The sequence below is a fragment of the Populus euphratica genome, unplaced genomic scaffold, assembly GCF_000495115.2.
Source record: "Populus euphratica unplaced genomic scaffold, PopEup_1.0 scaffold27.1, whole genome shotgun sequence".
NCBI classification, from domain to species: domain Eukaryota; kingdom Viridiplantae; phylum Streptophyta; class Magnoliopsida; order Malpighiales; family Salicaceae; genus Populus; species Populus euphratica.
In genome coordinates this window covers 1098822-1120043 of record NW_011499899.1, presented here as the reverse complement: position 1 = coordinate 1120043, position 21222 = coordinate 1098822, and the positions used below count along the sequence as shown (strand labels likewise).

The following is a 21222-nucleotide window of genomic DNA, read 5'->3' as shown; positions in this document are numbered from 1 at the left end:
TTTCAAATAACAATCTTTTTTATAGAAACATTTTTCCAGTCAAGGTGCATAAAGTGGGGGCAGCTAGCTAGGTCACTTGAATTTTATTCTCTTTTTAATGAAGTTGTTGTTTTCAGAAAGGAGATGACAGAAAACAGAAACATATGAGCATGTAAGAGAGAGAAGCAAGAGAGAAAGAGTTGAATCGGTTAATGAAAGAGAAGAGATCGAGCTAAGCTAGAACTTGGCAGGATCATCTGGAAAGATAAAAATAAAATATGAACCTAGTGTAACCCATCCTGCTTCCTTTCTATTCAAAGCAAAGCTTTTGTTATAGGTCCCAGACTTGCAGGAAATTTAACTGGGTTTCTTGGTCCTAAACTTTCTGTAGCTAGTAGTGAAAGGGAATCTAGCTAAATAGCAGGTATTTAATTTCAAGTAATTAGTGTGTGTGTGTGTGTGTCCTTATTTGTTGCATGATAACGTGGAGGCTGGAGACTAGAGACCAACCAATCAAGATTCTACTACGCGTTTTGGCACGCCAGGAAAAAGGAAGAAACCCTCGCTGTCGCCTGAGAAAATGAACATTCCTTTTTCTAGCTTAATTTGAAGGTAATCAGCTGACTTAGCTCGTCTCATGACTGTCATTATTTCATTGTTAATCTTGAATTTACCACCTGAATGTCACCGGAAGATGGACCGATTTAATTAAGCGGTATTTCTACTTGGGCTGGACTGCATATATATGCATATGCTTTTGTTCTTGTAATGTTGTCGGTTGATGTTTCACATGCATGGAGATTTAATTGCAATGAATTACATGGCAGGATCATAAGACCTGGCAATATTTAACCCGCAGCTAGCTAGGACTACGGTGGAATATAATTTAGATTTCTTGCATCGCACACTCACAAACGTTAAACATGTTTGTTCTAATTAAGATGACGAAAACCATAAGACTTGATCGCTCTTTCTCTCTCCATCTAGTTGGCCACCGTCTCCAAGAAGAATGAACAGGACGGGAAAATTATTAGTTGTGAGACTTTATGGAAATTGCCGGTGGTAACATTAGACGCACCGACCCGAAAAATGTTGCTTTTCAACGATCTCTATCGACAGTGCCATAACCGCGTGTCTCTTGGAGTAAATTGTAAGAACAATTTAATAAACAATTAGGATTTAGAGAGATGTAGTTATTTTTAGATCATAATTAAATTTTGCGTGGTATATATGATCTTATTTTACAGCTTAAATTTACATTATTTCCCTTAATTATAAATATGTTTATTTAGAAATAACTTTTCCACTCAAATTAAAAGTCGAGACGATCGATGAGTAAGTTTTTTTTCCTTTGTAAACTAGATTCTAGCAAATACATAACCAAAGTCTTAATTAATATCAAGAATACATGACCAAATTACACGACTAATTAAAGTCCTCTCAGGAGGTATGGCTCCGTCTTAAATTAATAATTTCGTGGTGGGTTGTCATGAAAAGACATCAATTAAAGGGTAGGATAGTCATAATAAAGCATCTTAAACCCTTGACTTTGCTATCAAATGAAATTGCTCGTGGTATCATTAATTAAGAAGTTTGACGGCCAAAACATATTGGCTCGTGGTTTTTTTTTCTCTCCTTTTTGTAAGCAATAAATGAAGCCAGGACATGGCAGAACCAAAAACAAGTGCAGAAGCAAATCCCAAGAAGATTAAGGACAACAGATTAATCCCAATAAAAAATCCATATGTTTGCTAAGTGATTGGCTCTTTTTGAAGAAATATGTTTCCTCACCTCGAATTGATTGTCTCGAAATAAGTTTCGTCCTAAAAAGACGTTTTCTAAGCGAAGAGACCATACCTAGCTAGCCCATAAGAAGTCTCTTGGATGCTGAGCTCCTAATCAATATAAATATCACCTCTAGCTACGCTGGTCTTCATCATCATTTGGAACTCCATCCAAGTTCACGTTTGCAAGTTTCAAAATCAACACAGCACTTTCGACTAGAGATTAAATAATAAAGCGAATGGAGAATGTATGGGGAGAATTTTGATGGCAGGCATGTTTTGGATCGATGGAGTCTCTCTTGAAGCAAGCGTCTTCTCCGAACCACAAGCATGGTGTAAATTAATACATACAGCCATATCATCTGACATGAATCAATTATTATTCAGGAGGAGGCATCATAGGGAATGATGGGAAATTTCACGTAACATTGACTTTCTGGGCTACATTTGAACCTAATCTGTTATCAGCCGCTTGAAAATGTACAGGGAGTTGTTGCATGAAAGGTTAAAGTATATACTTTAGGTGGATTTCACATGTCACCCTATCAGTGAAAGCACTAGAATTATTTAATTCCTACTATCTTATTTTAATTTGTTCTAGAATCTTGCGATCTCACTGATTTTACTAGAATAACAAAAGAAGAGGAACAGGAAGGAAAATGAATGAAAAGGAAAAGAAAACGTATAAAATTAAATTATATAACTGTGTCATGTTCTTTATCAGATCAAGATCTGATGTTTCCTACCACCAAGCTTATGGTGCTTGGAAATTAAAAAAAATAAAAAATACCAAAGTCCATTAGAAGACTTTGATGACCATTTCCTAATCCTATATATGTATGTATAATAAGGTCTCATATATAGAGCTATGATAGTAATTTATAGCGACATTTACTCTTAACTTCTTGCATCTTTGAAATGGAAATATTATTAATTGAAAAGAGATATGAAAAATGAAAAACCATGCTGAAAAAGGGTATGAATTGATTATGCATCACCTCCTGCGCGAATAAAAACAGATTAATAGTAAAGTTCTAGCCCTAATTATTAATATAATAGTTATTAAAAATTTATATATTTATTAATTTAAACATGCATAAAATTAACTGAAATAGTTATAAATTTACACAAATATCCATATAATTGAAAAAACAGATTAATAGCATCTGGCCCCTCCAAGTCATTGAAAAAATGATATCAAACTGATAGAAAAGGACATCATTAATCATTTCAACATCAACTTTTCAAGTCATTGGAAGTTGGAATGGCAATCGATTTTGGATTTAGCGTTGTCATCACTTCCCAAGCCATCCTTTCTCGATCTCGTCCCGTTTGACCAAAAACCTAAGGTAACTGTATCTTCAAACTTGTACACGAATGTAAAAAAGGCAACGTAAATTGCCCCACCTCTTACTACATGTTTGTTTTTTTATTTTAATGTTTTTTAAATTTATTTTAATATTTTTTCAAATAAAAATTACATTTACAGATACCAATTATTACCCTATCAAACCACTCTAAATATTATTATTTAATAGCACTGTTCATTATGACGAACTTGAGTTATCTCTTTATTCCCATTGTTGTTATGGTAACAGTTTTATAATTACATCTGGCAGGCATAGTTTTTAACTGGCAAGTTACTTTACCCGATTGTGAAGAAATTGTTATGGGAGCTTAGCTAGTCCATTGGTGAGACGACTAAAACATGGAGAGCTTATATAAAGGCCATGCGATATCCATATGCTTGAGCCTATGGATTCTTAATGGGCAAGTTCGTACGAGTCTTACTTGAATGGATGAACATCGACGAATCTTTAAAGAAAATATTTTTCATGAGTCTGGTGCAAAGTAGGATAAAATTTGGATCCTATTCAATACTAGAAAATTAGACAATTTAGGGAAATTTTTATGGCATTAGAATTTACTAATACAATATTGTTGTTAGGAACTTACTTGTTCATCTATAATTTCTATTATATCAACATAATTATTGATAAAATATTTGTGCCTATAAATTTATAAATGTTATTGTCCATTTTCTATAAAAAAATTAAAAATTGCTAACAAAATAAACAAGGATAGAAAATATTTTGTTAGTATTTTTAATAACTTTATAATTTTATTTTGTTTTGTTTGTTTATTTGCAAGAGGTAATTATGATGATAAGATTTGTGAAGGGGGTTGTTAGATTTTTTAAGGGAGGGAAAGGGCTGTTGTAATTGGAATTGAAAGAAGAGGATGAAATTGGAAGAAAGCATATAATTATCAGGTCTTAATTTCTCTTAAAATCAATGATGAAACTTTCATGGGTGATGAAACTTTTATTGACAATTTTTTCAGTAAATTAACATCTCAATAATGCCAATAATTTTTTATTATTTTGTTGTTTCTATCTAAAATCCTTGATGAAAATCCTCTCTTGGTATTTTTGTTAGTAAATTATATATATAAAAAATTTCATTTAGTTTTTTTTTTTTTTTAATGTGAGATCCATGTATATTTGTGTGTGTGTGTAAGCTTGTGATTAGGGCTTGAATTAGAAATTTATGATCGAGGGGCAATATATTAAAAAAGGGGTCGGATAAGCTTGAAAATAAAATAACGAAGAAGAGCCACAAAGGTAATGGATGATTTGGGGGCAAAATATATATAAACGTTAAATTAAAGGGTAGAATTAAAATTTTTCAAAATTTTAGCAATAAATTGTAAATTCTTTCAAACTTTGGGATTTCATTGCCACCTCATCCTTCAACATGAAGATTTTATAAAGATTTTGGGTCACCAATTTTTTGATAGTGATATCAAAGCAGTTGTACACGTACGAGAATCCTAATAATATTAACAATACACCACCCCATTTACTCCCTTTTTTTATTTTTGTTTTCATTTTTCAAAGACATGAGTAAATGTATGCTTGATTCAAAATTAAAACTAAAATGGACATATCTAAATAAGTTTTAGTAATTTTGGCACTTAAATTATTTAAGATATTGAGAAAATATATTATTTAAAGAAAATATTCATAAATATATAGCATTTATAATAAAATAGAAAACATCTTACAACTTAAATAAGTTATTTTTTAAAGTGAAAGATTTTGTTAACTAACAATCTAATTTGATCTTTTCATTGGCAATAATATGACGGTGATGTTAAACATTGTGACCGACTCAATAACCTTCATTACACACACAATATGTTCTAACAAAAGAGATGAAATCTGTAATAAATCAATTGTATCTCATATAATATTCCATTTAGTTGTATTTGTATAAGACACTGGATAAGAAAAATCACTATACTTTCACCTGCACAATTAACAAAAATATTTCCTTGAGTGGGCATCCGTGATGATTCATCGTTGTATTTAATATAAGAGTGACTTGATTTGTCGTTATAGTTATTTTTAAAAATATTTTTTATTTGAAAATATATTAAAATAATATTTTTTATTTTTTAAAAATTATTTTTAAGATTAGCACTTTAAAATAATCTAAAAATAATTAAAAAAATAAAAATTATCAATTGTTTTTTAAATATTTTTAAAATACAATAAATGATAATACCTGCTTTTGAGTTTTGAACATCTCTAGGAAAACAAAAACGAAAAGTCTTCCGTGATGCCTTAGCCAAAGGTTACCTTGACATGAAGTTTTCCTAGCATATCCCACACTGCTTTTCAAGGGAAGGAACTAATGAAAAACAAAATAAATTATACAAGTGATAAAGTACAATAAATTTTTTGAGATATTATAAAATTATGAAGACTATTTCAGAGTTTGGAAATAAAAAAAACTCCCTCCATGTTTTTTTTTTAAAAATATATTAGGAAAACCTCCTAATCAAAAAATATTATCAGCCAGATTTAAAATCAATCTGTTCACGCCCATGCACATATATTACTCCCTAATCTATCATCAGATTTGGACTCTAATAATAATTAAATAAACATAAAAAGGGATAAGCCCTCTTCAACCTTCAAATTAATCAACTCAAGTCACATGAAAAAGAATCAATCATGATGGATAAGTTTTCACGAGTATGGCCCCAACTCCATCAGGCAAGTCGATGTCATCTGATTTCCTCCATCTCCAATGGAGTTTCCAGGTGGGAACACATCATCCTCGTTCACAGTGACTTACTTGTCTTGGTGTGCCCAAATTCCGTAACTTGACCCTTCGTTTTGATCATCCCTATTTGTGAAATCAAAGTACAAAATCATTCCCTTGAAAAATAATGAAATCCCTTATTTTATTTTTGGTTCGGTATGGACTCCGAAATTTCCAAGGGTGTAATTATTACTGCTCTTTTTTTTTTTTTTTATCCACCTAAATATCTCTCCTTCATTCAACAAATACTTGTTCTGGATCTATGTAAGATATTTTCTGTCTCGTTACAATCTTGTATTTATACACATTGCTTGCAATTATGGTCTTCGGGGATGCTCTAATCAGATAAAAGGAGTGTTTCTTTCTTGAAATGATAAGATATAAAGAGTAAAATTCTTCGTGAACATATTGATCTTGACATGATTAATAGTTTATCTTTGAAAGGAAAATCTAGTGCTTTTTCTAAGTATATGAAAACGACAAAACCATAAATAATTTCTCTCTTTTTAACAACTAATCTACTTTTATAAGTTTGATTTCTCAGCTAATGTCATGGATTACATATAATTGCTTAAATATATAAGAATATAATAATAGAAATTAATTAGGGCAAGATCTGTGATTATATATATATATATATAATTGCTTAAATATACAATAATTGAGAATTACCTGAAAGTAAGAAATGCAAAGTGATGGATTGTTTCATACATTAATATGTCGCATCCACCAATTTTAATTCGACAATTACTCAAGCATTCATGGAGAGTGGGAGCCATCTGCGTGAAAAATGAACGGCAATTTCGGTGGGAAAAGACTTATCACTACTCATGCTTTAATGTCTTTCAAAGTTTAACAAGTTTTTCCTCTCCATCAACTAATTAATGATTGCAATTGCATGCGCAACTAATGAGTAGATATAACCTAATCCCACAGGATTTCAAAGATGATATCATTTATCTTACAACCTCTGATTTAATGATATTTTAATTTGTTGTTATCTCCAAAAACTAGGTTCGATCCACTTACTGATGATTGAAAAACTTGTCGGGTCACCGAAGATAATTGATTATTGGATTGTGATTTGTTGAAGGCAAAAGACTATGTATGAATTGAAAACAACTTGGTAAATGTGCTAGAAAGAAAGGCCTGGATTTTCATCACCGCATCTGCTTTTGTGATAAAGATTCATGGCCTAATTTTACATTTTCAGCATGACCGGTGGTCTAATCCTACACCATCGATAGTATTCAATGTCTTGGTGGACTAATGGTTTTTCATTTTGGGAAAAAGGTGACCAACATGCAACTCACTAATTACTACTTAATTACTCCTCCATGATCCTCCAAGTTCCGGGTGATATTGTTCTTGATCCCCACAGGCGAAGCTAGGAAGTTGGGCTTACATGAATCATGGGTTTTAGAATAGCTACACTACCATAAAACCCATAAATCTCGAGTTCCTAAATTATATTGCTTTCTATAAACAAAGCCTAGATCACCTCCATGGCCTCGATTTTTTCAATTGCATTTTATACAATCATAGCACAACTGCAAGGTACATGGTAAGAGCTATTCCATTATCCAGATTTGGAAATTCTCTTGATATGCTTGTTTGGGGTTCTTCTAACAATGGTATTTACTTCACTAAATCTTCTTATCAACGGTTGATTCCAGAAATTGGTTATTCTCATGCCAATCCAGGAAAATCATAACTAGAAAATTAATAAATACATAAAAAAATACAGATAGAAACAATTATGTTATAAATTATGATGAATTTTACCAACAAATAATTTCCTCTTTATATCCCTAAGTATAAATCAACAAAAATTTCCTGTCAATATATACTAAGAGAATTACAATAAAAAAAATATGAAAAAATAATAATAATGTGTCATTCTTATAAATGTTATTACTGATGCAATATACTTGTTGTTAATATTTATTAATAGTTTTTAAGTTATAATCTAGCAATCGATCTCCTTTTCTTGTACCCCATTTCTTTTTCTTCTTCTTTCATTTTTCTGTCAAAAAAGTAGCAGAAGATCATTAACTACTCGCTCAGTTTGTGTGATTCTAAAAAAAAAGGAAGCTAAAAAGTTTTTCCTGCTAGCTAGCCTATTCATTTAACTGGAAAATAAATAAAATTATTTATTTTTTTGTTTTAACTCATTTTAAAAATATTGATTCTTTTAGCATTTTAATATAGTATATCTAATTTGTTTATGTGTTTACTTGTTTTATAGATTTTTTTCATGGAAAATTATTGTATGAATATATAATTTGTTTATGTTAAGATTTGTTTGAGATTTTATAAAATTATATTTGTTTGTAATTTGATGAAATTGATTTCAATTTTATAACTTACATGTTTTGTAATTAAATAAATAATGGTTTTATTTAATGGGTGTGTTTTGTATTTTATCAATTTTATTATTAAGTTAAAAATTTCTAGTAAATATGGAGGAATTTTATCTTTCATAGAAAATTGATAATGATTTAAGAGTATTATTTAAATAAATTAAATAAGTTTGAGATAAATCAATATTATCTAATTTATTTAGTTTACATTATTAATTAATATATTTTACTATTTATATTTGATATAAGTAATGAATAATTATTTTTGGATGGTTCTCGTTTATATATATATATATATATATATATATTAGATAGGGCTTTTAATATTAGCCTTAAATAGAAGGGTTAGCAATTACATTATTATTTGGGTAGAATTTGCTCAAAGAATTTGAATCCATAAGAGCACTAAGGCTGATTTGATTAAGGCTCATATTATTATTATTATATAATATATAATGTTTAAACTACCAGCCGAAACCCATATATTTTGGATCCAAACTTACATACTCTATCGAAAAGAAAAGCCCAGCCCACTGAGATACACAGCTCTTTGCATCCCTGCTAAACAGGGTATCCTTCACTTCAATTCAGGATACGAAAATTCTTGCCTAAGCATCCTTCTCGTGGCTTTCAATGGCTGCTTTTCCTTCTGCACAGAATTTTACGAATACCCATATGCAGAATTTTGGGTTTCAAGGCACAGAAGTGAAAGCAGAGTCTGTAGATTCACAAGTGATTGTTACCCTTTTGATTAAACACCTCCCTGAAGATATCCCTTTTGACACACTTTCAAGACTTTTCTCTCATTATGGTGCTTGCTCTGTCCGCCCTTGCAATTCTGGAAGGTTATCTCAATGTAAAATTTGTAATCTTTATTTAATGAAGTTTATGCCTTGACTGCATTGGAAGTGGTTGGTTTAGTATTCCATGTTTTGCTCATGTTTATGATTTTTTTTCTTTACAAGTACTTATGTTTTTTTCTTTTGATTTATCTGTCTCTTTTGTTTGATAGACTCCATTGTTCTTTGTTGTGGTACTATCGACTGTGCTTTTCATTGGAGGTGATATGTTCTTTGATAATGATGGTTATGCAGATTGAGAAATTGTGCGTTTGTGGATTTCAAGAGTGAAGGACTGGCTTATCAAGCGCATCGTCAGTTAAATGGGTAAAATTTTCTGTCACCACCTAGTTGATGGTAGTCCAATGTTGTGAAATAAGCCAATGAATTGTTGTCTCTTTTGTTTTTCTGGATAGGCTGAGGTTTCTTGGCAAGGTCTTATCCGTGGAGAGAGCTAGTAAGCTAAATGAGGATAGTAAATTTAAACAAAGTGAGGCTCAACAAGGAAAGGATTCTGTACTACCAACATCTTTGATGAAGGATGCTTCTGTGACTAGAGATGTCATTGAAGGTTCAAATTTTGGGTCCTTACCTGCTAGTGAACCAATTGCACCAAGGCTTGGTGTTGACTATCCATTTCCTCCTCACTTGGAGTATGTCGACCTTTCTGTTCTTCCTAAAGTTTCTTATTTGATTAATATTTTTGTGTCAACGTTGGAAAGCAGTGCCCTCTCTGTGAATGCCATGGATTTTCTTGTGATGGTAGACATTAATGGCACGTTATTTGAGGCATGCTTCTTCCTTTTTTGGTGTCCATTGTCCACATGCTTAATGTTAATTTCAGTTCAATGCGGCGCCAGGTCATAGGAACTGGCCTTTGATAGCACTGGTTGGTCTCTAATTAAGTATGACAGTAAAATTTTGGAAACTGATTATAGCTTCAAACAATTAACTATAGAGCAACAAAACATCCTCGTTATCCTTTGTTATCATGGTATGCTGCTAGAATTGCCTAGATTTGATCATGTTTTGTTTGTACAGGTATGCTTACCCTCCACCAGATGGAAACATTCTGACCAACATTGTAAATGCTCTTATTGCTGTTCCTCGCTTCTATACACAGGTTGCCCCCAAAATCTTCAAATTTATGGAAAAATTTACAAAATCATCTTCTTTGTCTCTAGTATTTACATTTTATTGTGTTTTTTATTCTAGTCATCTTCAAGCATGGTGGAGTAGTGTCGTTAACAACTTAGTTTTCTATCACAGGTGTTGCATTTGATGAACAAAATGAATATTCCAGCTCCATTTCGAATGGCCCTGCCCACTCCACCTCTACCACTGCCACAATCCCCTCCTCCACCACCACCTCCTCCTCCTTGTTTAACTGAAAATTCTCCGCTGGCAGAGCAATCTAGTAGCGAGTCGGAAATGGAGTCTTCAGATGAGGTATATTGCTGCTATTTCCAAGTCTTGATTTATACATAATGTTTGTGTGTTCACTAATGTCATACATGTACAAAACCAAGCGGGCTTCGAATATAAAATTAGAACCGAACTATGATTGCTCCTCATTTGCCATTATTTAATATCAGAAGGTACATGATGTTATTTTCTTACTTCTTTTATCAAGGAATGTTGTATTTTTTGTTGCTTCAAATTCTTTTTGTGTTTTCTTGGTAGAGCAGTTTGGGATGATTTTTCCTACTGTTTTTCTAATTACCACTAATAATTTCAATAGTAATGCTTTGGGACTAAATGTTTGTAGGAGGTTGATGATAAAGCCCCTTTTGGAGCCTCAGGAGCTGTTAAACAAAGAAGAAAACACTTTAAACGGAAAGCAATTGTAGGACCTGCAGTTGATAAAGATGTGGTTCATGAGTCTGTTGGGTTGAAACCTGCCTCCTTGGTCCCAAAAGAAATTCCAATTATAAAGAAAAAGAATACCGTGCTGCAGGTCATTTTTTGCATAATAGAAATTGTTGTTGGCTTATCTGATTACTCTTGGAGATATTCATGTTATTCTATTGTTTCATTGCAGATTAAGATCGCACCAAAAGTAACTCACAATGAATATAAGGATGATAGCATTATGACAGAATCTGAGGACCCAGGCACAGAGGGTTCAGATCAGAAACACTATGCAACTGCAGAAGAAATAGAGAGTAAAAGGCTCGCTCCAGAGGAAATTTTATCACTTCCAAAGTTTAAGGTGCCCATTCTGCAAGGAATAAATATAGTTTTCCTAATTGTTGAGTCTAATCCATGTTCAGTTTGAAATTTTTGTTTGCGTGTTTGGCTGAAAGTAACTTTTATGGATTGCAAAGGATATACCCAGTTGCATAAGCTGTCTTAAATTTTGCAGAACTACACAGTTGGGAATCCTGCATCTGTTCTGTACATAAAGAACCTTGACAAAGAGGTGGTTGCTGATGATTTCTTCTACATATTTGGTGAGCTGGCAAACCTTGATACTTGCTACTCCCCAAAATTTTGGGTCTTTCTTCTAAAGTCTCTCTGTATAATTCAATGTGTTTAGTGCCAAATATTCATATTGTAGGAGATGGTTTTAGTGTTTGATACTAGGTGCTGGAATTTTTGCAGCTTATTCTTTGTGTGCATTTTGTCTCACATTTGCCCTTTGTTACTACAAAGACAGTACCTGCTTAATATATGTTGTTCGTAATTTGATGTAGGATCGCTATTTGGAAGCATTGATGCAGCTAAAAGTGGCCTCAGTGTCAAGTTGATGCAGGTGAGGTTCTTTAATAGTCTTAATTTCTGCATAAAGCACAGCATGGATGTTTAAGTTTAACCTACAAAGAAGAAATGATTGCTCATGCCAGGTTTTAGTTCATGTGATACAAATTCCATGTGGTCATTAGAGAGACTTTGATCCACCATTTATTATGTTGGTGTATGAAATACACAGTTTCATTTATGTGCTCCATCATTAATGTTGAATGAGAGGACTGGTGAATGGAAGATGAGAAAGCAGTATAAATTTTATGGAAGTGCAAGGAAATCCTGTCCTTTAAAACTGCTAGCACAGGAAGGAGTCCAGGGAGAGATGATCTAAATCTGAGTTAAGAAATTTATGGGCACTGGTGTCTGAGAAAGGGCTTAATGGCTAGACACTGTGTGCGTCATCTAATGACAACATGAGTTGAGAAGGTTTATGGTCAGTTGCAAGGGTATGCTTGTTGATCTGTGGATTGGGAGGTGCTTTCCCTTAACACGTTTTTAAGAGGGATTGTGGATTGAAATATTTATGACAAAGCAGACCGTTGGTTCTGGTAAATCTTTTCTTTCTTAACTTGAGCATGTGAAGCATGCTCTAGAGAGCATATTATGTGATCAATGGCTTATGAGTAAGATCCAGAAGAGCGAGACCCAGATTATGGAGTGGGGTTGAGGAAATTGAAAAGTTTTTATCCCGAGCTCTGTTTTTGGGTTGCTGCTTTAGATTTTACCATTATCTAGATTGATATTGCTCAGATGCTTCTTTGTACCTAAGGACTTGGTGCTTGCATATTTATTTGAAGTGCTGCCAAAGATTGAGAAGAAATTTGATAATGGTGTTCTGCTGTTGATTCCGTGTGTGTGTGTGTGTATGGATTGATTGGTGTCTAATATCAACTATCTTAAAACTACACATCACCTTAATACCATACTACATGGAAATTTATTTTACACTTTTCTGTGAAGATTATCTGAATCAAGGAAAATCCTTGTATAAAATCATGAGAACATGAAGGAAGCTTTGTCGCTGGGAGAAAAAATCATGTTTTTGGCCATGACATATTGCATTGGTGGTTGTAAACTCATAATCTCCTGACTGATCAACTTTGAATTATGACCTTCACTTTTAAATTTCAGGAGGGAAGAATGAGGGGTCAAGCTTTTGTAACGTTTTCATCAGTTGAACTTGCCCATCAGGCTCTGGTATGTATCTCATGAGTTTATATAAAACTTCTGTGTGATTTTTGAACCCTTGTTGTACAATTTTATTTATTTTTTAATAGATGCCCTTCAAGTGCTGCCTGCTGAGTGCATTCATAAAACCAGGGGCATTGAGCAACTTGATCTGACTTTCCCAATTGGGAGTGTCATGTAGATGTTTATGACAACTAGATCACACACCTTTGCTTTCTTTTGTTATATATTCTGCTAAAGCGGTAATGATATGCTGATATTTTTTAATGTGTTTGTGGTTGCAGAATCTAGTGAATGGATATGTATTCAAAGACAAACCGATGATCATACAATTTGGTCGGAATCCTTCAGCTGCCAAGCCAAATTAGACAGATTTATCATGAATAAGAGCTGTTTATACTATACAACTCATGGTTCGTGGTTTAATTACTCATTCTACATTATATTCCTTGACATGGACCTCAACCAACAAATTTGGGAATATTGTATCTGTTATGATTCTTGCCTTCTTACAGGTATCCGCATCCTCTGGCTTTAGGAAGTAGAAAATTTCATATTTCTGCGCATGGGGACGATGTGCAGAGCAAGCTGCCATGGATGGGCATTTTCAGTTGCTGCTGTCAATATTAAGCAGCTCAAATTGGAAAAGAGTAGAGGGATGGGGAGGAGGTTAGGACATGCAATGCCGACTGACTAATACTAATCTTATATACCAGCGAGAAGAAAAGGATGACCTCTTGTTTCCGGCATGCAGAAAAGTTTAAATTCACTACTTTATGATACGGAGCTTTCATTGTCTGTAAGTTTCTGGAGCATTGAGGGATGTGGAGATGGTAAATTGAAAGAGATGTTTGTGAAAGAGAAATTGAACCAAACAATAGTTGTCAATCTCTCCTGTCCTCTACTTCATCAAACGGGGTATTCGCAATTGTGCAGACTTTATGAAATGGTTATGTAAGCAGAAAATAGTGATTCTCATCTCTCTTTGTGAGAGAAGCAGACTAAAAACTGAAAATGCGTCAATAATTCTCGCAGCCGCGTGATTGCTAAGAAATTGGGTTCATGAACGAATTTGTTCTGCTAAGAGCAAGAATGTTGAGAGTGGCAGTGGATAGACCTAGTAAAGTGCTGCTACAACCCATTGGAGCTAGTTTGTCTCCCAAGTTGTAAATAGAACCGAAATCATACATTAAGCGATGCAATCAAGAGAGACACTGCATCTCAATCTCGGAGAATATTTAAAATCTTTATTTCCATCAACACGACTATACTAACGTATACACTAGTAATGCAATCAATAAAATTAATGCTAAAAAAAAAAAAGGTTTACCTACGTTTTAAAATGATAACTATATTTCTTTTTAAAATGATATTTCCCATAAAAATTTCATCTTGAGCCCACATTCTTACTTGAAGTTTCGATCCCTAAACGGATAAACCACAGAATTAAAATGCCGCAGCGCTAATGCGAGATGACTACATGTATGCATGCAAGTTGTGGAAAGCCAAGGCTCCTTGCAAGTATGCTTAGGTTGACAAGGCCATGCTTTGTTTACTTCACAAACAAAACAATAGCAGGAACAACAAAAGCATCCCTCTTTTTCCTAACCTCACAAAGGTTATTTACAACAATCAAACAAGAAGAACAAAAACTAAACCATTTGCTCTCTCTGTTACTCCAGAACCCAACAAAAACCCACCAAACAACCCTACAAGTCCACTCATTTCTACTATCCACTGGCTTATTAAACGATTCAATTCTGCTCTTCAACACCCTGCTTAGACTCTATTCTTTTGGTGATCAGCCCCACCTAGCTTTCTTGCTCTACAAACAGCTGCAAGAAGTTTACTTTCACTCTTCTTCATTGCCTCCCCCTTCATTTGATAGCTTTACCTACTTTTTCCTCGTAAATACTAGCACTAACTGTTCTTGTCCAATTCTTGGAACTCAGTTTCATAGTCGTATATTCAAAGTGGGTTTTCAATATCATGTTTATGTACAAACTGCTCTTTTAAACATGTACCTATCTAGTGGGGTTTTAGGTGATGCTGTGATTTTGTTTGATGAAATGCCCAAGAGAAATGTGGTTACTTGGAATGTGATGATTACTGGGCTGGTTAAATGGGGTAAACTTGAATTTGCTAGTTCTCTCTTTGATGAGATGCCTGAAAAGAATGTTGTTTCATGGACTGGAATAATTGATGGGTATATCAGAAACAACAAGTATAGTGAGGGTTTATCTTTGTTTCGAAGAATGGTTGTGTGTGAGGGTATAAAGCCTACTGAAATAACTATTCTTGCAATTTTACCGGCTATTTCTAATATGGGGGAGTTAAAATCTTGCAGCTTGATCCATGGTTATGCAGAGAAAAGAGGATTTAATGCTTTTGATATACGTGTTGCTAATTCAATTATAGATTGTTATTCGAAATGTGGTTGCATAGCGAGTGCCTTTAATTTTTTTGAGGATATTTCGGTGGAGAGGAAGAATTTGGTATCATGGACATCCATCATTTCCGGGTTTGCAATGCATGGGATGTGGAAGGAAGCGGTGGAATGTTTTGAAAGGATGGAGAAAGCAGGTTTGAAGCCAAATAGAGTGACATTCTTGAGTGTTTTGAATGCTTGTAGCCATGGCGGATTGGTTGATGAGGGGCTTAGGTGTTTTTACAAGATGGTGAATGAGCATGGAGTTTTGCCAGATATTAAGCATTATGGGTGTGTAGTAGACATGTTGGGGAGGACAGGGAGGCTAGAAGAAGCAGAGAAGATGGCTTTAGAGATTCCTAGTGAGATTGTTAATGCTGTGATTTGGAGGACCCTGTTGGGTGCATGTAGCTTTCATGGTAATGTTGAGATGGGTGAGAGGGTTACAAGGAAGATAATGGAGATGGAGAGAGGATACGGAGGTGACTATGTGCTTATGTATAACATCTTTGCTGGTGCTGGACGGTATGAGGATGCTGAGAGGTTGAGAAAACTGATGAACAAGCGAAATGCCTTTAAACTTCCTGGCAATAGTGTGGTGTGAATGATCGGAGAGCCAGGTGGCTCCAGAGTCTAGTGAGAATGTCTGTTGGCTTACATGTATTGATGCCAAGGAAACTGCTAACAGCTCACAAGTGTTTTAACAGGACAAACTGAGATCTTTACATAAAGTTTTTTTAACCTCTCTCGGAAGCCTAATTCTTGCTGTTTGATGCTTGTTCGGTGAAATCTCATTCAAAACCATTCCATAAAATGGGGATGACATACATGAACAAGCAGGAAACAGATGCCTGATCATGATGAGCGGTTTCAGGTATGTCAGAAATGAGATCTTTCTTGATTAAGGATAATGTGCATGTGGAAGAACATAAATTATAGGAAAGAATCGGGAAGCAAGTCTTTCTCATCATGCTTATTCGTACTTCGCAAGGGTCAGGATTTGAGAGCTGTGGAACGTAACTGAAATTAGAAGAGTGTTGATATATTCATTCCCGAGGTAAAAGTCACGTAATATTGACTTCCTACCACTGTATCCAAACAGATCTAAGTATGGGAAAATCATTTCTGAGTTCTACTTTCATTGGCCAGTACTGTACTAATCATGCTTCAATCAATTGCATTTTGCATGCATGACAATGAATAACATGGTTACTTGTTTGCCACCCAACATTCCATGTGTTCGAAAGATTTTGTCCTGAACTTCTGAAGCCAGGTGTAAAATGAAGAAAATGAACTGCACAGATTATATCATAATCTGAGAGTTAACAAACAAGATCTTAAATCAGTATCTGGGATGGGTAAAAAAAAAAACCAAGTACTTTCCATTTAATAGCATAATTTGACTTAATTTTACATTTCCAAATGATCGATATTGCAATTTGAACACATGGTATCGAAATGTTGCTATGATGGCGCTATTTTGCTTCATGCTTGAGCATTATTATCAATTCTATTAGCGATTTAAAATCATTTTTTCGTTCTTAATGACCTAAGCATGTTGTTAAGATGCCTCTGTATATGGAATCGATAACTAAAAAGTTTAAATTTCGAGGCAATCCACTCGAGAGTTGCTAAGTTATGATATATTCCTATTACTACACAATTATAGTAATAAAAAAAAGCTTTTTGCCACCCCGTTCAAAATTATTATCAGTGTCGACAGACTTCTAAACAATTATCTGGTATTGAATTACTGCGTGAACATCATGTCTGGAGAAAGAATCTAAGTTCATAAACAATTTTTATTTTTATTTTTTCATCTATGAATTTGAGTTCCCTTTTCAATGGTATGTGTTATTAAGTTGCCATTTGCTTGATTCCAGAATTAGTAGTATAATTATGTATTTGAATTGCAATAAGGCTTGAAAGTATAACTTATTAGCTTAGAGTGATCATCATTGTGAATAATTAGCTTGTAATTAGTCTCCTAACTTGTCTGGCAAACTCTAGTTGGGGGGGTTTGCAAGTTAATTTCAACTCACTGAATTTCCTTTAATTATCATAAGAGAAAATATTTTTTTTTCAAAAAAGGATTATTAGAATAAATAACAGAGCATATTTAGTAATTAAACCAATCCAGAATAAATAAATTTCAATTCACTTAATTTCCTTTTATCGTAAGTGAAAAGATTAAAAAAATAATAATTGTTAGAATAAATAGTAAAGCATATTTAATAATTAACTCAATCTAGAATGAATAAATTCAATATTTGACATTGCTGTATGAATCACTACTAGATTGTTGCCATGCTATTTTACGGCTCAAATCAATTTTGAGTGCAAAAAGAAAGGCAGGCACGCTACTAACATATTCTCCAGTAATAAAAATAAAATGTGAGGGTTACTCCCATACGATTAAGTTAGCTTCATAAATTTAAAAATAATTTAGTTATTTAAAAAAATAAAATAAAATAAATATTTGTAAAATTAATTATCAACAAAATAAAAAAACATTTATCAAAGACTGTGATAATTAAAAAAAATAAAAATTAATTTAAAATTAAAAGATGAAATTAAAAATGTATATTATTTTAAAAAATTGAATAAAAGAAAAAAGGCCCAAGTGCCCAAAACAAAATCCATGTACCTCGGCCTTAATAAGAAAAGTCCAAGAACACACGATAATTTTTCTTTTCTTTGTATAAGGGGTGGAGTTGCACCCCCCAATTTTTCACTTGAAAAGAAATATAGTAAGCAATGTGTAGTATGCTCTATCCAAATTCTAGCAACCAGAGGCTAGGGGTGTTTCATACCTAAAAACTTATTTAAAATCATTTGTTGATCCAAAAACACAAAGAAAAAATAGTAGAAACCTAAATAAATCTATTTTAGTCTTTAAAAAAACCTAAAAAAAATTTAAAAATAAAAAAATTAACTTAAAATCCAAAAACTTTTTAAGATCAAATCTACTATCTCAAGAAATTTCAAGGTGAAATTATACCTTTTAGAATTATCATTATCAAATAAAACTCATTAATATCAATATTAATTATTTTAATAGTTAGAATCAATATCAACAAATATTTTTTCTCTCAACTATAAGAATTTAATGACTTTCTCTCTCCAACCTCAAATCATGAGAAAATTAAAAGAAATGAAGTTTTGGATAAAAAAAAGTTTTAAAAAAACTATAGGAACTAAAAATGGATTAATTGGATTAATTGTAAAGTAAGAGGATAAAAGTTAATATCTTGAGTTAATTTCAAAACTATCACCAAGTTTCTCTTTGTTCTTTTAGTTTGGTTCTTTATTTCTTTTTTCATTTTTTTTTCTAATAGATTGGAAGCAATTTCCCTTCAATTTAACCATGAAAGAACCAAATCGTGAGGAAAAAATATTTGAGGATCAAAATGGCCAAACAAAATCACTGCTCCAATATTCTACAGTAAAAATGTATGAGCATAAACATTATTTTTTTTATACATAAAAGCATGCGCTCGTTTAGTTCTTTTGTAATTCAGCAATTCTTTAATTTGTTACAGAATTTTCCATGATCAAGGCAGTAAAAAAAAAAAAAAAAGCCTAGATAGAGTTACTTTATCACATCATTTATAGAGTAAGGCCGTAAAAAACAAGATATATATATATATATATATATATATATATATATATATATATATTTGACATTGGTGTTATCAACCGGACAGGCCTCGCTTTAAGAGCCGGCAAGAGAAAACATATTTCCTAATATTAGAATTGGATTTTCTGAGGTTTTTGACTATATTAATTTAAACAAAAGATTGGGATTGGCATGTATAATCGTGCTCCATTTTCTCCCTCAAATTGTTTAATATATTGGTTAAGGGATTATACATCTTCTTGGTAATTAGGATTTCAAAAACTTGGTCAGATTATGGTAAATAAAAGTTTCATGAATATTCCTCTTGTTTTAATATTTATAATCGTTTTTAATTAAATGGTACATGGATTTAGTTTCAGTGTGCAAAAATACTACTAAAATTAATACTCATTACCTTGAAAAAAATAGAAAAGAAATGAAAAAAGAATACCAAGAAGAGATACATGAGGCAGATATTCCTCCCCCACAGGACGGCTCATACAAGTGATATTCTCTTGGCTTTAATCCCATCAAAACCATCTACGAAAACATGAGTAAGACACACAAAACAGCTTAATATGAACTCAAACAAAGCTTAAAAGCGCGCATATTTAACTTGTAATAGATGTTATCACCCGAAGAAACAAACAAAAGGACCACCATTTTCTGGCCAGTTTTTCCACACCATTCATCTGATTATTTTAATCGTTTGGTGCCTAGTACGTATAACCCAAAGCTGTTTATAGTACCGACCGCTGCCGGTGGTGTTATTTCGAGATTTTCTATGCATTTCCTAAAGAAAGTCAACTATAAATAGGATCCTATGTTTCCCTTATAATACCAAACCCACATTCGAGCAGACATTAGAAATCAAACATTGTCTCTTTACAATTAAAGTAGCAGATCTCCAATGGCTTCTAGTCATTTTATTGCCTTTGCCCTTGTCACAATTATTCTTCCCACGCTCACCATGGCAGCTGAACACATTGTTGGTGATGACAAAGGGTGGACTGTTAATTTTAACTACACAACTTGGGCTAGTGGCAAAGTATTTCATGTTGGTGACACACTAGGTAAACTTAATTATCCATATCAATTTAGTTTATATTTCGTCACAATATCTATATATATTTTCATGGTTTTTTAAAAGTTTGCTAGCTCTTTAAAGGGAAAAAAAAGTGGGGTTTTTGATGCTAATGATCACTTGTTTGCAGTGTTCAAGTACCAGCCACCACACAATCTCTACAAGGTGGATGGCAACGGCTTTAAGAACTGTGTAGCTTCCGGAGAACCTCTGACCAGTGGAAATGACATAATAACACTAGGCAGCACAGGAAAGAAATGGTACATTTGTGGGTTTGGAAATCATTGTTCCGAGCTTGGCCAGAAGCTAGTCATTAACGTGGAAGCTGAAGCTCCAGCACCTACTCCAACACCTACTCCAAAACCTAATGCTGCTTATGGACTTGCTGCATCAGGCTATCAGATTATTGTGGCAGCAGTGGCTGTGGTCGCAGGAATGATCGTGGCATGATATACCACTAATATGCATGATATATTTTCCCTGTTCTTGCCTAAAAATGATTAAGCGTTCCACGAGTCTGGCATTTTATCATTTTAGTGCAGCATGGTTAAACCTTAATTAATTAATAAGCTGCGTTTTATTGCTTGTTTCGAGTGTTTATAGTTGATGGAAATTTGCTGATTTATAATTGAGTGTTTCACTTTATAGAGTTTATTCATGTACTCCTATATATAATAGCAAACAAAATATCAAATATAAATATTTGATTATTCGATTAAAATATTTTTTTATGTAATGATTCTAAATCTTTTAGTTTTATTTTTTCAATGAGTTTCAGACACATTTATTCACTTAGGTACAGGTTTGTTTATTTTCCTATATATATATATATATATTAGTGGATATCATTTCAAACTCGTTTCTAAGAGATATATAGGATTCCTCGCTCGTATGCTGAACTCATCAAACAGACATGCAGGCTATAGCAACAATTAGGATTTTTTCATGAATAATCAGTTGTTTAATTAAATATTTAGTCCCTTGTTGAGCAAATCGTATGCGCTTGACGTACGTACCTAAAAAGATTGCAACACAATCGCGTAACAGTCCTGGCGATTGAGTTGTGGCTAATGCCGGC

The 21222-nt window shown here is 33.1% G+C and overlaps 3 protein-coding genes across 3 annotated transcripts; all 3 read left to right on the top strand.

Moving 5' to 3' along the window:
* Positions 1–8807: 8807 nt before the first annotated feature.
* On the top strand, positions 8808–13983 carry LOC105132551 (U11/U12 small nuclear ribonucleoprotein 65 kDa protein-like). The gene is made up of 12 exons (XM_011036119.1): positions 8808–9083; positions 9333–9404; positions 9494–9730; positions 10119–10200; positions 10347–10526; positions 10846–11034; positions 11119–11289; positions 11443–11530; positions 11774–11832; positions 12957–13022; positions 13298–13426; positions 13529–13983. The coding sequence occupies exons 1-11, from the start codon at positions 8872–8874 to the stop codon at positions 13379–13381; spliced, it is 1440 nt and encodes a 479-aa protein (XP_011034421.1). The 5' UTR covers positions 8808–8871; the 3' UTR covers positions 13382–13426; positions 13529–13983.
* Positions 13984–14381: 398 nt separating this feature from the next.
* On the top strand, positions 14382–16695 carry LOC105132550 (Pentatricopeptide repeat (PPR) superfamily protein). Its single transcript, XM_011036118.1, has one exon. The coding sequence runs from the start codon at positions 14486–14488 to the stop codon at positions 16043–16045; it is 1560 nt and encodes a 519-aa protein (XP_011034420.1). The 5' UTR covers positions 14382–14485; the 3' UTR covers positions 16046–16695.
* A 3275-nt stretch (positions 16696–19970) lies between these two features.
* LOC105132578 (mavicyanin-like) lies at positions 19971–20594 on the top strand. Its single transcript, XM_011036150.1, has 2 exons — positions 19971–20133; positions 20275–20594. Exons 1-2 carry the CDS (start codon positions 19971–19973, stop codon positions 20592–20594), a joined length of 483 nt encoding a protein of 160 aa, XP_011034452.1.
* Positions 20595–21222: the final 628 nt, after the last annotated feature.

Coding starts and splice junctions, on each gene's coding strand:
- LOC105132550 (XM_011036118.1), top strand. CDS start 14,486: ATGACTACATGTATGCATGCAAGTTGTGGAAAGCCAAGGCTCCTTGCA.
- LOC105132551 (XM_011036119.1), top strand. CDS start 8,872: ATGGCTGCTTTTCCTTCTGCACAGAATTTTACGAATACCCATATGCAG. Junction 9,084..9,332: donor CGCCCTTGCAATTCTGGAAG/GTTATCTCAATG, acceptor ATGGTTATGCAG/ATTGAGAAATTGTGCGTTTG. Junction 11,531..11,773: donor TGATTTCTTCTACATATTTG/GTGAGCTGGCAA, acceptor AATTTGATGTAG/GATCGCTATTTGGAAGCATT.
- LOC105132578 (XM_011036150.1), top strand. CDS start 19,971: ATGGCTTCTAGTCATTTTATTGCCTTTGCCCTTGTCACAATTATTCTT. Junction 20,134..20,274: donor TCATGTTGGTGACACACTAG/GTAAACTTAATT, acceptor ACTTGTTTGCAG/TGTTCAAGTACCAGCCACCA.